Source organism: Myxine glutinosa, chromosome 10 (assembly GCF_964187855.1).
Source record: "Myxine glutinosa chromosome 10, kmMyxGlut1.1, whole genome shotgun sequence".
NCBI classification, from domain to species: domain Eukaryota; kingdom Metazoa; phylum Chordata; class Myxini; order Myxiniformes; family Myxinidae; genus Myxine; species Myxine glutinosa.
The window spans coordinates 55907846-55925902 of NC_136270.1; the positions used below are offsets into that span (position 1 = coordinate 55907846).

The 18057-nt window shown below is 49.2% G+C and overlaps 1 protein-coding gene across 17 annotated transcripts in view; it reads right to left on the bottom strand.

Moving 5' to 3' along the window:
- SCAP (SREBF chaperone) overlaps positions 1-18057 on the bottom strand; it is a 122970-nt gene that overhangs the window by 52509 nt on the left and 52404 nt on the right. For all 17 annotated transcript variants that reach the window (XM_078785691.1, XM_068127756.2, XM_078785688.1 and 14 more), the window contains 4 exons: positions 16153-16279; positions 13945-14057; positions 1655-1749; positions 920-1018 (listed from right to left, as the gene is read on the bottom strand). In XM_078785691.1, coding sequence (XP_078641817.1) covers positions 920-1018; positions 1655-1749; positions 13945-14057; positions 16153-16279 — 434 coding nt within the window. The remainder of the gene's footprint in view (positions 1-919; positions 1019-1654; positions 1750-13944; positions 14058-16152; positions 16280-18057) is intronic.

The window sequence follows — 18057 nt, forward strand, 5'->3', positions numbered from 1 at the left end:
AATGTCTAGTTCAATGTCCAGCAATACAGTACATCACATTGACATGACAATGCATGACATCACAATGTCCAGTTCAATGTCCAGCAACACAGTAAGTCACATTGACATGACAATGCATGACATCACAATGTCCAGTTCAATGTCCAGCAATACAGTACGTCACATTGACATGACAATGCATGACATCACAATGTCCAGTTCAATGTCCAGCAATACAGTACATCACATTGACATGACAATGCATGACATCACAATGTCCAGTTCAATGTCCAGCAACACAGTAAGTCACATTGACATGACAATGCATGACATCACAATGTCCAGTTCAATTTCCAGCAATACAGTACGTCACATTGACATGACAATGCATGACATCACAATGTCCAGTTCAATGTCCAGCAATACAGTACGTCACATTGACATGACAATGCATGACATCACAATGTCCAGTTCAATGTCCAGCAATACAGTATGTCACATGACATTGCGTCAAGATGACATCAAGAGACGTTTAAATGTCCCAGCCTGAACACACTGGAGTCCTCGTGATGAGCCAATCAGTGCTCTCAACGACTCAGTCACGTCAAGTTGAACTTGACAAATCAAACCGCATACGGCCAAGCAGCACTCGGCTATTGGTTCATGTACTTCCCACTCTGCAATCGTCCCGACTTTCCTGCTCACCTGCATTGCGTTGTGATTTACAATTCCAGGCCGACAATCGTGTTATCCTGAGGTTCAGGAGACGTTTACCGATAGATTGGCAAGTTTTCTTTTTAAACAAATCCCCTTTCACCTATTTTACAAAGTGCAAGTCTATCCATAGTAACAACTAGAGAATGACACTTTCAAAAGCACCTGAACTTAACGATGTCAGGTAATTGAAGGAAAAACTTTTCGTTATAAAAAACAAGCTCACCTCCATTCGTCTGATGTCTACTGCGAGCACAGTTGTGAAAAAGAACATTTGCAGAAAGAAATCAGATACAATGCCAACCACAGCAAAAAGGCAAAATTCCTAGGAGAGGGTTAAAAGTCATTATTATTATTATTATTATATTACATTTTCCAACGAATCATCCAATCATATTGTTGCAAATTGAAACAAACATTTGCATTTCTTGGACGCCGGAGCATCGCGGTCCGAGAGCGTTGTCAATGCTCCTCGTTTTTATGTTTTCATGGAAACTAACAAGTTTTGTCGAGAACACAAATGATATGTTTTGTTTTGTTTGTATTTGTGTGTGTTTGTACGTTTATATGTTATTCTTTCACAGACGAACCATAGTACCTGTGGGCCCAAGGAGTTTGGGTGTAGGTACTTCAGAATCTAGGCTCGTACACATTGGCCTACTTGACCGTTTTGAGGCCGAACGCACTATAGAGTGTATATTGGGACGTGGGGTCAGGCAGTGCCGCCGCCAGGCCACAGGTAAAAAAGTAACCGACACAAGGCCAATAACTCCGTAGCTTTGCAATGTCCAACACATCCCGAAAAGATCACCGAGCGCTGGGTATCCCTGCTAGTAATTAAATAAAACAAATCACCAGCGACAGCGCTATATTTTCTTTTGAACAAAATAACAACCATAGCTGCCTTCTTAGACATCTAATTGGACAATCCCACATGTTTGAAGGCAGGTTTAGGGTTTACCTGGATAGCAGGTACCATGGTGAAATAACCAATCAGAACAATGACCAGCTCACTCGCCATGGTTTTAACAATGGACCAACTCTCGTTGCTGAGCCCTGGGGAAAATGGGGAGAAAAAACCCCCCACATTATTTATACATCTACATATTGAATACCTTTACGGGAATGGTGATAGGGAATAACAGGTGTAAAACAGACTATTTATGCCATGAATAAACGTTGAACATAAGTGTCTGGTTTATGTGTAACATAACAGGTTATACGTGAGGTCAGGAGCCGATAAACGTGACCCCTCCCTTCCGTAATATGTCTAAAAGGCTCCTACCGTCGCCAGCGCCCCCCCGCCCCCCGAATCAATCTCCCTTCATAATCTGTCTATGTGTTGCTTTGACAAATGGTTTTGCCAGTTCCACAAGCCACCGCACCCCCCCCCCCCCCCCATCTCACACCCCCCGCCCACATGAGAAAGGCGCAAAGAAAACCTTGAAACTGTACATAAGATAGGAGCCACACTGAGACGACCGTCTCAAGGACTCAAAGCCTTGGCAATCACTGGAAGTGCCGGGAATCATTGGAATCACTGGAAGCTGAGCAGTGAGCCAATGGGCATGTAGGGGCACAAGGTCACGGTTATCAAAGGCTGAGGGGGCTGAGAGAAACAGAGAGTTGACAATTGTGCCCAACGAGACAGTAGAGTTGAGAGGGTTGAATCATCAACCCACGAGCGAGCCAGTGGAGAGTTGGGTCAGGCTGAGAGCGGCATGAGATAGTTCTGTTTGCCAGCTCCACAGTACGAGTACGGTTCTGGTGCCATGACGTGAACAGAATGGTGGAGACTTTGGAAAACTACATTCCAAGCAATGGGCACGGAGAAGCCTGTGTAGTTCCAAGTGTTGGTTCCAAGCCACATGCACCTTAGCCAGCCAACCAGTCTCACTCTCTTTCTCTCTCTCGCTGAGACTACCACGCAAAATTTTATCATCCAACACAATCATCTCGGGGGGAGCAGGTTTTCAGTCTTGTGACCTCTCTCCATGTCTTACTCTTCATGGTGTGAGTAGTTAAGGTACTGCTTTAAGCAGGTGGGGTTCATTCACCTTGGTAAGCAGCTCATCTGGAAGGAAACTTTGAATCCAAAAACGTAACGACTCTTTTCACTACGAGACACGATGCTGCACCGGCTAATCCTGGGCGATGCCCATCAGCTGCCATTGTCATCACTGCGCTTCCTGAATTCGACCACTCACACGGTAAACATTGCTTTGCGGGATTTTCCATCATTCGCACGGTACACATTGCTTCACTTGATTTTCCATCATTCACACGGTACACATTCCTTCACGGGATTTTCCATCATTGCTTAAAGGGATTTTCCATCATTCACATGGTACACATTGCTTCACGGGATTTTCCATCATTGCTTAAAGGGATTTTCCATCATTCACACGGTACACATTGCTTCACGGGATTTTCCATCATTGCTTAAAGGGATTTTCCATCATTCACACGGTACACATTGCTTCACAGGATTTTCCATCATTGCTTAAAGGGATTTTCCATCATTCGCACGGTACACATTGCTTCACGGGATTTTCCATCATTGCTTAAAGGGATTTTCCATCATTCGCACGGTACACATTGCTTCACGGGATTTTCCATCATTGCTTCACGGAATTTTCCATCATTCACATGGTACGCATTGCTTAACGGGATTTTCCATCATTCACATGGTACACATTGCTTCACGGGATTTTCCATCATTCACATGGTACACATTGCTTAACGGGATTTTCCATCATTCACACGGTAAACATTGTTTCACGGGATTTTCCACCATTCACACGGTACACATTATTTCACGGGATTTTCCATCATTCACACGGTAAACATTGCTTCACGGGATTTTCCATCATTCACATGGTACACATTGCTTCACGGGATTTTCCATCATTCACATGGTACACATTGCTTCACGGGATTTTCCATCATTCACACGGTAAACATTGTTTCACGGGATTTTCCACCATTCACACGGTACACATTGCTTCACGGGATTTTCCACCATTCACACGGTAAACATTGCTTCACGGGATTTTCCATCATTCACATGGTACACATTGCTTCACAGGATTTTCCATCATTCACACGGTAAACATTGCTTCACGGGATTTTCCATCATTGCTTCACGGGATTTTCCATCATTCACACGGTAAACATTGCTTCACGGGATTTTCCATCATTGCTTCACATGATTTTCCATCATTCACACGGTACACATTGCTTCATGGGATTTTCCATCATTCACACGGTACACATTGCTTCACAGGATTTTCCACCATTCACACGGTACACATTGCTTCACGGGATTTTCCATCATTCACACGGTACACATTGCTTCACGGGATTTTCCACCATTCACACGGTACACATTGCTTGACGGGATTTTCCATCATTGCTTCACGGGATTTTCCGTCATTCACACGGTACACATTGCTTCACGGGATTTTCCATCATTCACACGGTACACATTGCTTAACGGGATTTTCCATCATTGCTTCACGGGATTTTCCATCATTCACACGGTACACATTGCTTCACGGGATTTTCCATCATTCACGCGGTACACATTGCTTAACGGGATGTTCCATCATTGCTTCACGGGATTTTCCATCATTCACACGGTAAACATTGCTTCACGGGATTTTCCATCATTGCTTAACGGGATTTTCCATCATTCACACGGTAAACATTGCTTCACGGGATTTTCCATCATTGCTTCAAGGGATTTTCTATCATTCACACGGTACACATTGCTTCACGGGATTTTCCATCATTCACAAGGTACACATTGCTTCACGGGATTTTCCATCATTGCTTCAAGGGATTTTCTATCATTCACACGGTACACATTGCTTCACGGGATTTTCCATCATTGCTTCAAGGGATTTTCCATCATTGCTTCAAGGAATTTTCCATCATTCACACGTTACACATTGCTTCACGGGATTTTCCATCATTGCTTCAAGGGATTTTCCATCATATACACGGTACACATTGCTTCACGGGATTTTCCATCATTCACATGGTACACATTGCTTCACGGGATTTTCCATCATTCACACGGTACACATTGCTTCACAGGATTTTCCATCATTCACACGGTACTCATTGCTTCACGGGATTTTCCATCATTCACACGGTACACATTGCTTCACGGGATTTTCCATCATTCACACGGTAAACATTGCTTCACGGGATTTTCCATCATTCACACGGTACACATTGCTTCAGGGGATTTGCCATCATTCACACGGTACACATTGCTTCACGGGATTTTCCATCATTCACACGGTACACATTGCTTAACGGGATTTTCCATCATTGCTTCACGGGATTTTCCATCATTCACATGGTACACATTGCTTCACGGGATTTTCCATCATTCACACGGTACACATTGCTTCACGGGATTTTCCATCATTCACGCGGTACACATTGCTTAACGGGATGTTGCATCATTGCTTCACGGGATTTTCCATCATTCACACGGTAAACATTGCTTCACGGGATTTTCCATCATTGCTTCACGGGATTTTCCATCATTCACACGGTACACATTGCTTCATGGGATTTTCCATCATTGCTTCAAGGGATTTTCCATCATTCCCATGGTGAACATTGCTTCACGGGATTTTCCATCTTTGCTTCACGGGATTTTCCATCATTGCTTCAAGGGATTTCCCATCATTCACACGGTACACATTGCTTCACGGGATTTTCCATCATTGCTTCAAGGGATTTTCTATCATTGACACGGTACACATTGCTTCACGGGATTTTCCATCATTCACACGGTACACATTGCTTCACAGGATTTTCCATCATTCACACGGTACACATTGCTTCACGGGATTTTCCATCATTCACACGGTACACATTGCTTCACGGGATTTTCCATCATTCACACGGTACACATTGCTTCACAGGATTTTCCATCATTCACACGGTACACATTGCTTCACGGGATTTTCCATCATTCACACGGTACACATTGCTTCACGGGATTTTCCATCATTCACACGGTAAACATTGTTAACGGGATTTTCCATCATTCACACGGTACACATTGCTTCACGGGATTTTCCATCATTCACATGGTACACATTGCTTCACGGGATTTTTCATCATTCACACGGTAAACATTGCTTAACGGGATTTTCCATCATTCACACGGGACACATTGCTTCACGGGATTTTCCATTATTCACACGGTACACATTGCTTCACGGGATTTTCCATCATTCACACGGTACACATTGCTTCACGGGATTTTCCATCATTGCTTCATGGGATTTTCCATCATTCACACGGTACACATTGCTTAACGGGATTTTCCATAATTGCTTCACGGGATTTTCCATCATTCACACGGTAAACATTGCTTGACGGGATTTTCCATCATTCACACGGTACACATTGCTTCAGGGGATTTTCCATCATTCACACGGTACACATTGCTTCATGGGATTTTCCATCATTCACACGGTACACATTGCTTAACGGGATTTTCCATCATTGCTTCACGGGATTTTCCACCATTCACATGGTACACATTGCTTCACGGGATTTTCCATCATTCACACGGTACACATTGCTTCACGGGATTTTCCATCATTCACACGTTAAACATTGCTTCACGGGATTTTCCATCATTGCTTCACGGGATTTTCCATCATTGCTTCACGGGATTTCCCATCATTCACACGGTACACATTGCTTCACGGGATTTTCCATCATTGCTTTGCGGGATTTTCCATCATTGCTTCACGGGATTTTCGATTATTCACACGGTACACATTGCTTCACAGGATTTTCCATCATTCACACGGTACACATTGCTTCATGGGATTTTCCACCAGCTGCATAACACGTCATCCCCCGTGTTACTGTACAGAATGGAAACACTCCACCGTATCTATTAGTTGCAATTAGCTGTCCTCCTTTTCCCCCACTGAAGCATTGCCCTGACATTTACGGATTTTCCTCAACATTCGAGAATTTTGCCTTTGAAGGAGCTGGGGCTCCCACGTCGATCGGAAGAATGGACGCGACAAAAAGCTGGAATTCATCCGAGTTGCTTTAATCAAACCAAACACTCAGGCACTCTGAAAAACCCGTTTATCGGGCAGCAATATATATACCTATTATCCCGGAGCGTTTGCCCAGGCCCGGCGAGAGGGGGCGTGGCCCAGCGTCCCGACCGAGGCCTGGCAAGTTGAGCGCGGGCCTGCCCGGGCGTCCTGGACGAGCCCGGCATGGTGATTGCTCCGCGTCCTTGATAGGTGCAAGGCGATTGTGAAAACCCAGCGGCAGCCGCTACACACGTCCCCCCAGAATCGACTTGCACCGGCAGGGTCAATTTGAGGGGGGTCCTGATGACCCGGCCGAAGCGACCCCTGGCGGGTCGTGGGAGGGGGTCCGGTGAGGTGGTGGGCGGTCGAGTGGGGGGCATCGTGGACGGGGGGCGGCCTCGCCGCGGAGGAAGGGCCACCCGTGGTGGGTGGTCGACGTCCACATGCGCCGGCTTGAGGCGGTCCACCGCAATCCGGTCCGACCTGCCGCCGATGTCGATGACGAACGACTTGTCGTCCCGTCGCAGCACCTGGAAGGGCCCGTCGTACGGCGGCTGGAGTGGCCACCGATGTGCGTCGTGACGCACAAAAACATACTCCGCTGTGCGAAGTGCTGGGGGGATGTAGGACTGGGGGTCACCGTGGTGGGATGTTGGCACGGGGGCAAACCGTCGGGCGGCTTCCTGGAGGTCCGAGCGCTGGTGAGCTGCGGACCAGGGACTGGTAGCGTCGGGCACGAATTCGCCCGGGACGCGTAGCGCCTGGCCATAGACAAGCTCGGCGGTGGATGCCTGGAGGTCCTCCTTGGGGGCCATGCGGAGGCCCAAAAGGACCCACGGCAGCCGGTCGGCCCAACCGCCGTCTTGAAGGCCGGCCATGAGCGCGGCCTTCATGGAGCGGTGGAATCGCTCGCACAACCCGTTTGCTTGGGGGTGGTAGGCCGTAGTACGGTGGAGCTTGACCCCCAGGTTGCGGGCGACCGCGCCCCACAGCTCGGAGGTGAACTGTGGTCCGCGGTCTGACGAGATGTCCGCCGGTGCGCCGAAGCGGGCGACCCAGGTGGCGATGAAAGCCTGCGCCATGTCGGCGGTGGTGGTGGAGACGAGGGGAACGGCCTCCGGCCACCTGGTGGTCCTGTCCACCATGGTGAGCAGGTGTGTGAACCCCCGTGACGGGGGGAGGGGGCCCACCAGATCCACGTTGACGTGGTCGAAACGTCGTTCGGGCACGGTGAAAGGTGCCAGCGGGGCCTGGGTGTGTCGGTGGACCTTGGCCCGTTGGCAGGTCGTGCAGGTGCTGGTCCAATCGCGGACGTCCCGACGAAGGCCGTGCCAGACGAATCGCGCCGACACCAGCTTCTGGGAAGCTTTCCGGCCCGGGTGGGAAAGGCCGTGGAGGGAGGCGAAGATGCGGCGTTGCCAGGTGACGGGCACGATGGGGCGAGGCTGGCCTTGGGAGACGTCGCAGAGCAAGAGTGTCCGCGCAGGGGATGTCGGCCAGGCGGAGGCCCGTGTCCGCCGCCCGGAGGGCTTGCACCGTGGTGTCGGTGGTTTGGTCCGCCGCCATAAGCGCAAAGTCCACGCCCAGGTGGACCGCGTTCGCGCTGGCCCGGGAAAGACAGTCGGCCACGGCGTTGTTTTTGCCGGCGACGTGCCGGATGTCCGTGGTAAACTCCGACACGGCGGAGAGGTGGCGCTGTTGGCGGGCCGACCACGGCTCCGTGACCTTGGCCATGGCGTAAACCAACGGCTTGTGGTCGACGAACGCCGTGAAAGGTCGGCCCTCCAGGAGGTGGCGGAAATGGCGGACGGCCAGGTGTAGACCGAGGAGCTCCCGGTCAAACGTGCTGTATTTGAGCTCGTTCGGCCGGAGCTGCCGGCTGAAAAAAGCGAGTGGCTGCCAAACCCCGTTCACCCATTGCTCATGTACGGCGCCCACTGCGTAGTCGGAGGCATCCGTGGTGAGGGCGATGGGAGCGTTGAGCACCGGGTGAGCGAGCAGTGTTGCGTCGGCGAGGGCCCTCTTTGAGCGTTGGAAGGCCGCATCCATTGCTGCGGACCAGGCGATGTCGTGCTTGGCCGGCTTGCCCCGGAGGGCTTCGTAGAGGGGCCGCATGAGTTGAGCAGCGCGGGGCACGAAGCGGTGATAAAAATTCACCATTCCCAGGAATTCCTGCAGGGCCTTTATGGTGCGGGGACGCGGGAACGTGGTGATGGCCTCGACCTTGGTTGGCAGCGGCACGGCCCCGTTCTTGGTGATGTGGTGGCCCAAAAAATCAACGGCCGTCGTGCCGAAGTGGCATTTGGCCGGGTTGACGATGAGGCCGTGCTCGCTGAGGCGCCCGAACAGTGTTCGGAGGTGGAGGAGGTGCTCGGCCCGGGACGTGCTGGCGACGAGGATGTCGTCCAGGTAAACGAAAAGGAACGGCAGGTCACGCAGCACGCCGTCCATCAAGCGCTGGAATGCCTGAGCCGCGTTCTTGAGACCAAACGGCATCCGCAAGAATTCGAATAAGCCGAACGGCGTGATGACTGCCGTTTTAGGGACGTCGGCCGCCCTGACAGGTACCTGGTGATATCCCCGTATGAGATCAATTTTCGAAAAAATGACCCGTCCCGCCAGACGGGCGGAGAAGTCTTGGATATGCGGGATCGGGTACCTGTCGGGGGTGGTAGCGTCATTGAGACGGCGGTAGTCGCCACACGGGCGCCATCCACCCCCCGGCTTTGGCACGATGTGCAGTGGCGAGGCCCACGCGCTATCGGAGCGCCGCACGATGCCGAGGTGCTCCAACGCGTCGAATTCGGCCTTCGCCACGGCGAGCTTGGCTGGGTCGAAGCGGCGGGCCCTGGCGTAGACCGGCGGGCCCGTGGTTGGTATGTGGTGCTCGATCCCATGCCGTACTGCGACGGCCGAAAACATCGGCCGCGTGAGGGCCGGGAACTCCGTGAGCAGGCGAGCAAACTCGTTCGCCGCCGGGACGGTGCATGCCAGCTCGGTCGGCGGGGAGCTGCTCAATGTGCATACCAGGGAGCTGAAGGTTTCGGCGTTGATTAAACGATGCCGTTGGACGTCCACCAGCAGTCCGTGTGCGCAGAGGAAGTCGGCGCCTAGCAGAGCCATGGGCACGTTTGCAGTTACAAACGTCCAAGCAAAGCGTTGGCCGCCGAAGCAGAGGGTGACGTTGCGCGGGCCGAAGGTGCGGATGGTCGATCCGTTGGCCGCAACCAAGGAGGGGCCGCAAACCGCGGATTGCCTGTCCTGGTCAGAGGCGGGTATGACGCTCAGTTGGGCGCCGGTGTCGCACAGGAAGCGCCGTCCGGACGCTTTATCCGTGATGAACAGTAAGTTGCCCGTGTGGCCGGCGCTCATGGCTGGTAATGAACGCCGGCCCGGCCGTTTCCCGGCCTGCCGAAGGTGCACGGGGGTCGGCATGTCCGGGCCTTCTGTCCGAACCTGGCATGATAGTAACACCACGCTTGGTCAGGTGGAGGCCCCGGTCGTCGTGCTGGAGGTGGTCGGCTCGGTGTAGCGGCCGCCAATGGCGTCGGCAGTTCGGTCGTCGACCGTGCCGGGTGCTCGGGCGCCATGGATGTTGCGTCGGACGGCGGTGGGTCCCATGTCGCCGCTGCGATGCGCTGTCCTGCGGCGGAGATCTTGTCGGCTTCTCTGGCAAGGGCCCGGGGATCTGTGATCGTCGTGCTTGCCAGGGCGAGGCGTACCGGGTTAGGCAGCTGACGGAGGAACAGCTCCCGGAACAGGAATGCCGGAGAGTGCTCGCCGAGCAGTGAAAGCATGTAGTCCATTCGCTCGGAAGGGCGCGTGTCGCCGAGCTCAGGCAGGTCGAGCAGGCGCCGTGCGCGTTCCGCCGATGGGAGGGCGAAAGCATCGAGGAGAAGCTTCTTAATCGCGCCGTATTTGTCAGCGGCTGGCGGGCTCTCGAGGAGGCTCAGGGCGCGGGGCGCGGTGGCCGAACCGAGCGCGGCTACCACATGGTGGAAGCGGGTGTCGTCGGCCGTGATGCCTCGCAGGGCGAACAGGGACTCCGCCTGTGCGAACCAAACCGCCGCGTGAGCCTCCCAGAAGGTAGGCAGTTTAAGGGCGACTGCCATGTCCATGTCAGTAGGTCACCAATGAAGGAGCTGGGGCTCCCACGTCGATCGGAAGAATGGACGTGACAAAAAGCTGGAATTCATCCGAGTTGCTTTAATCAAACCAAACACTCAGGCACTCTGAAAAACCCGTTTATCGGGCAGCAATATATATACCTATTATCCCGGAGCGTTTGCCCAGGCCCGGCGAGAGGGGGCGTGGCCCAGCGTCCTGGCTGCGGCCTGGCAAGTTGAGGGCGAGCCTGCCCGGGCGTCCTGGACGAGCCCGGCATGGTGATCGCTCCGCGTCCTTGATAGGTGCAAGGCGATTGTGAAAACCCAGCGGCAGCCGCTACACCTTGACATTTGTGGATTTTGAAAATCCGAGAACCTATTCCCCCTTTTTTACATTTAAACACATTTGCCCCCACATTTACAGTTGCAACTTTCACTGCATTTTCCAGGAACGTATCCACGATTAATGTCGGGGTCGAGGTGTATATATGCATGCACGCCGGGGCTGCCGGCCAAGCTGCTTTTTTCACATTTGGAGCCACAGGTGTGCAGTACATATTCCAGTTTACATTGATTACTCAGGTTACAGCAGCTAAAAACCCTCCATGTGGTTTACAACAATTATTATGAAACAATTCGTGGTTTAAGAAGTTTTGTTCTCAAAACCCCCCCCCCCCCCCCCCAAAAAAATTTCGGGTCAAATCACACGGTAAACATTACTAATCGAAATTAAGTAAAGTAAACGTTGCTTATAAACAAACAGTTATCAATTTTTTTTTTTTAATTTCTATATTTTTGCCTTTCATCTTCAAAAGCAAATATCCCAGGTAAGACAAAATAGATCAAATACATTTCATACATAAAAAGGAAGATGAGAAAGGCTTTTCTTTGAGTTGTTCTGTTTTGTTTTAAAGTTTTGAGTTGTTCTGTGTTTTGATTTAAAGTTTTGAGTTGTTCCGTGTCACAAAAAAGATTCTAATAAATATTTTACTGGAAGAAGAATACTTTTAAAGTTGTGCAATGCATTTTCAGGGTGTTGTCATGTTTTTTGACTGCTCAGTGCACATGTGATGCCTACATTGCTCTAATTTATGACTTGTACAGGTGGTGTAGGTCATGTTTTTGTGTTTCAATTTAGAAATGCTTCCAAAGAAAGAGAAGTTCCATGCTGGAGTTATTAAAAATCGAATTGCTCGGCTTCGTCAAGCGGGCGAGACTTATTCTGAAATCAACAAGCTCCTGAAGAAGAAGAACATCCCTATTTATCTGCATACCATAAACAGAATAGATGTACAGTTCCAGGAAACTGGTTTTACTGCAATGAAGAAGGGATCTGGCAGGCCTAGAGCCACTACAGGTAAAGATGACAGGTGACTGACATTCTTAGTTCTCCAGGAAAGAAAGAAAAGCCTGCGGAAACTGTCAGAGAAGTTCGGAACTGCTGAATACAAGCCTGCTTCCAGAAGGACCATCACAGGAAAGTTGACTGATGCCGATTTTGCCTCAAGAAGATGTGTTAAGAAAACTCTATTATCCAAGAAAAACATCCAGGACAGATTGCATTTTTTGGCCGAATATAGGAACTGTGACTCAGACTGGTTCCAGAGAGTTCTGGGAAGTGAGGAATCAAGATTTCAGATTTTCAGTGACGACCCAGAACGTTACCTTGACAGATCTATTTCAACACCTGTGAAGCATGGATGAGGTGGAATCATGGTCTGGGTGCATTTTCGTCTGCTGGTGTTGGTGAACTCATAAGGTGTGAACACTCAATTACTGCCGAGGAATACCAGAAAATATTAGAGAAAGGATTAATCAAGAAAGAATTAATTCGCCAGCAAAAACTGGTTGGAGGAAAAGTTCCTGAAATTTGTGTTCTGGCCTGGTCAAAGTCCCGATTTGAACACCATGTAGAATCTTTGGGCCTATATTCAGCAAAAACTTATTGGAAGGAAATTTGCAAATTCTGATCAACTTTGGGAAGCTGTCAAACATGAACGGGACAAAACTGACATTTCTTGGTGCAAGCAGCTTTGTGAAAGTTTGACCAAAATACTGGATTATTTCAAGAAAGTTAAGGGACAAGCTATTCCATACCGATTTGTACAGTTATTTCTGCACGTTCTGCTGTTTTTTTAATGTATGGTAAAATGGTTATGACAAAAAAATGATAAAAAATTGACTTGGCTCATGTTTTTTTTTTTTATGTTGAAGGCTCCAGTCACTGACTACATAGTCCTCATTGAGGCCAGGCCTTGGATACTTTGAAACCTGGGAGGGCTCCGTTTCACCATCTGAAACCCACCTCCGGAGATAATCAATGACACACACACCATTGGAATGTTAGATGAGACGACCATAGCCACCGAGCTTGGAAAGTGCCGTCACTTCCCAGGGCACTCTGGGTACCAGGGACAACAATGGCTCCACCTTTCTCACCGCGCTCAATGGGGCATTTCTTTTGGAGAGGTTTCCTCCTCCCCATGGATGCTAACATATGGGGACTGTCCATGGTCCTACCCATTCAAATGCTGGCGTCAAGCAAGGAAGCAGCATGTGCCATTTAAAAAAAGATAAAGATGCCCGTTTTTCCAGCATTAAAGAAGAAGAAAAGGCAGGATGAGAAGCTTAATGCAGTGGTTCCAACAGTAACATATCTATTGCTCTACGACAGCAAGAACCCTTTAAAACAACGCATGGCAGACGCAGAGGGTGCACACAACTTTATAGGGAGTAATACTTCATTGCAAAGCAATACAAACAATATGCAAAAGTGAATTAAAGGAGCAGACAAACAACAACCACAGCCACGAGTCCACAAAAAATCCACAAAAAGGTGCAAAAATTAAAAACCACCACAAATACAGGACGTTCCCTCCGATAAGCGCCCCTCCTCGGAGATGGTTAAAAAAAACAAAATAAACACCGAGGGCATTTATTGAAAGCAATATGGTACACACGTGCTCGCACACTGTAACCCAGAGTTTATACAAAAGAAACTTTTCAATGAAAAAAAAATACATTCATTTAGGGTACAATATGGCTGTGCTCACCTTGGGCAATGCGGATTTTAACATCCAAATCAACAGGTGTGGATACAACCGACTTTGTTAGTACCAATATGTTCTCAAGTCCTATAACCAGCACCAGATATGGGAAAATTTCACTGTCACAAACAAACACAAACAAACACAGCTGAGTATGGGAATGCAACAGATGTGCATCATGTAAGCTACATGCAGCGATTAACAGCCAGTCAAGCTCATCTGAACAGGTGCAAAGCAGGTAAGAAGACATTTTCAAAAGCATCCAAATAAAGCCAAACAACTGAAATTCTTAGATGTAAAATTTTCATTCATTTACAGGAGGACTGGCAGGAAGGCATAGGCTCTTAGAGGTAAACGCACTCGTCTCTAAACTGTCATCCTGGTGATTCATCAATGCGTGCATCATCCATCGGTTGGCCGGTAAACTGGGTGCTCGCTCTGCAATCATTAGTTGGTGGACGTAAAGATCCCACGATGTCCTTTGTGAAGACTGGGCGAGCTATCTCCGGCACCCTGAACAAACTCCAAATTCATGGCCTAACCTACGGACGGCACTGCATCAGCAGCACAGCCGCACCCTCAGCCAATGATGCTGCCCCACAGCCTTGTGTTGCATATAAAAATGGTTCTGGGCCCAATCTTGTTCCAAATCTTCATCATTGTTATTTTGACTCTAGAAAATCCTCTTTATCTATTTGATGATGACTCAATCCCTCTGCCATGATATTCCTCATCCTTCAGACAGGCAGGCTGCAGCCTCTTCCCTCTCTTCAGACCTTGAGAAAATAACAAGATGGTCAAAGACTTGGAATATGTCTTTCATTCCTGACAAGTCTCACTATCTCTCTCCGAAAGGACCGTGTGGCAAACCCTCCCATCCACTTTCTTAACAATCCTCTCAAATAAGTCACTCCGTCACTCAAGCTCCTGAATCTCACTGTCAGCCATGATCTTTATTGGGCAAACCACATATATAAGTTGGCCTCCAAACCGTCACCAACTGGGCATCCTGCATTGTACAAAGTCCTTCATTGGCACACCTGAACTCCTATCCATTGAGGCTTTCATCAGCAGCTTCATGGACTACCGCTCTTCTCTCTGGGATGGCGACCCTGCCTCGCACCGTGCTCACCTCGAAACCAAACCAGGGCCTTCAAGATTATTGTAATTTCCCACGATTAAACCGAGTCTATGGACCTATCACTTTTCCATCGCAGACAGGTCAGTGGTCTCTCTGCGTTCTACCACCACCTTTCTGGTCTCGCACCCTCTGGGTTGCACACAGTAATGACACAAGACTTACTGCTTGGAAACACCATCGGTTTAATCACAGCTTTTACAAGCAATCGCAGCACGGCCTTTACACCTCAAACTCCGTGTCTCAAACTCCGTGTCTCTCCGAGCACTTCCTACAACGACAATACTTCCTACAACGAGCACTACAATACTTCCTACAACTTCCTACAACGACAAAACCAACTGTTGTTTCCGTTCCTGATGGCGTCATTGCCGTTCTTCAAACAAGTGAATTCTAAACATAACATTCTGCTCTTTCTGTGCTCTGTTCCCCCACCCCACCCCCCCAGGTTTTTTTTCGGGCCCGTGCGGTCCAGCATAACCCCCCTTCTAGTGAAACTCCAAAATCCAGGATCACTGCTCACCTCCGCTCATTCGGTCCACTTATTTTCCCACCTGCGGAACCAACTTCCACATACTCTTCAATCTCATCCTTCCTTCCAGGTCTTCAAGAGAGCTGTTCACCACCATCTAAGATCATCCTCCATTGAAAACCACGATCTTTTCTATGCCTGCTAACACATCCGCCCCCCTCTCCACCCACCTCTTTCTTTTCCAGTTTTCCTTCCTGAGAGTTTGCTTCTATATCCATCTTGTCCAGCCAATTCCCAATCCACTACCCACGACCCCGATTCCTCCATACATCCATTATTTATGAATGTCTCCCTAGATTTGTGTGATGTTGGTGTTTCCTCCTTTCTCTGCTGTTCCTTTTGTTGTATTCAGCATCTTCATCTGTTCAGTGTTCTCTTGATCTCTTCTAGCTCTTTCATGAGCCTTGACTCTATTCACCAAAAAGAAAATAAAAAATGATTCATTCACAGATAAAAAAAAAGGAGAAGAGTAGATGGAAATAAGTAACATACACCTCATAATGCAGCAACGAAATAGTACGATGTGGGAAAATTGTATACTCACCCGCCATTCAGGGTTGGGGTTAGACCGAAAAGCGTGCAGAGGCCGACTGATATCAACAAAGAACTGACAACTGTTGCCACAGCTGCCAAAGCCAATCCCCATTTTGACTTCACCATATCAATTTTCCCTGAAAACAGGGTGTGCGGAGGGGGTGGGTAGAGAGGAGGAGGAGGAGGTGGGTAGAGAGGAGGTGGGGGCGGGGCAAGAGGAGATTGGTTTGAGCAAGATTTATTTCAACAAATAATTGGTCTTTTTATGACTAACTTCCCTGAAAATGTCTGCTGCTCTTCTTCTGCTCCAATCGGATCATCGAATCATGTGCTCGTTAAAGTGGACATCTCTCTGACCATTCTCAAGGAGCCTGCTCAGCGTCGACGAGTCTAGCATTTCACTCAGGCCAACTGGCACGGTCTTCAAGCAGCCATCAATCATCTGGACTGGTCTCCCATCTCTACCGCCTCTGACATCAACTCATCCTGGGAATTCTTCCAAAGTAAATTGCTCTCTCTCATGCACAGATTTATCCCATCTCGTCTTCAGTTGTCATACCCTTCCTCCCGTCCATGGTACACGGAATCTTGTGGTGAGGCTGTTGCCCAGAAACAACTTGCCTTCGTCTCCTGGAAAGCAAATCCAACGGAAGGAAATCTCATTTCCTTTCACAAAGCCCGAAACAAGTGTGTGTCCACCCTCAGGAGAGCCAGGAAACAATATCTCTCCGTTCTCAAGACCGAACTCTCTTATCTGTCTCCCTCTTCCAAATCCTGGTGGCGTCTGGTCAAATCCGTTTCTGGTGTTTGTTCCCCCTCCATCCTCTCCCTTACCTCAAATGGCTACACAGCTGACTCCGCACGTGACAAAGCCGAATGCCTCAACTCTGTGTTTGCCTCTAAATCTTGTGTCCCAAACCCATCTCTCTCTGTTCCCACCTTTCCCAGTCGAACCCAACTGCTCCTGGACTCTGTGTCCTTCTCTCCTGACAAGGTGGAGAAGTTTCTGTCAAACCTCGACTCTGATTCTGCAACTGGACCAGACGGCATCAGCCCACGGGTCCTAAAATCCTGCTCTGCCGCTCTATCTCACCCTCTCTCTGTTCTTTTCACCCTCTCTTTTGCTCAAGGTCATCTGCCAGCATCTTGGAAATCAGCAAACATTACCGCTTTACACAAAAAAGGTGCAAAAACAGATCCTTGCAACTACAGACCAATCAGCCTGCTTCCAATTATCAGCAAAGTCATGGCATCCATCATTGCTTTGGATATCAAATCCTTCCTCTTCTCCAATGGCTTGATCTCTGATCATCAATTTGGATTTAGACCAGGTCATTCTACTCTGGACATATTGCTTCTGCTGTCTCAACAATGGATGGAGGTCCTCAATGCCAAACAGGAAATCAGAGCTGTCTCACTTGACATATCACGTGCCTTCGATACGGTCTGGCATCCAGCTCTGCTCACCAAACTCTCCTCCTATGGTATCCATGGAAATCTCCACTCATGGATTGCGGACTTCCTCTCTGGTCGAAGGCAACGTGTGGCCCTGAATGGATTTCTCTCATCTCCCCTGCCTGTTCTGGCTGGAGTTCCCCAAGGTAGTGTTCTGGGCCCTGTGCTATTTCTGGTCTTCATCAATGATCTCTCCGACTCTCTGGAAAATCCTCTCTATCTCTTTGCTGATGACTCCACTATCTGCCGCTCCATTCCTCATCCCTCAGATCGGCAGTCTGCAGCCTCCTCACTCTCTGCAGACCTGGAAAAAATCACAGACTGGTCAAACAAGTGGAACATGTCTTTCAATCCTGACAAATCGCACACTCTTACAATGTCTCTCCGAAAGGACCGACTGGAAAACCCTCTCATCTACTTTCTCAACAATCCTCTCGAAGAAGTTCTGTCGCTCAAGCTT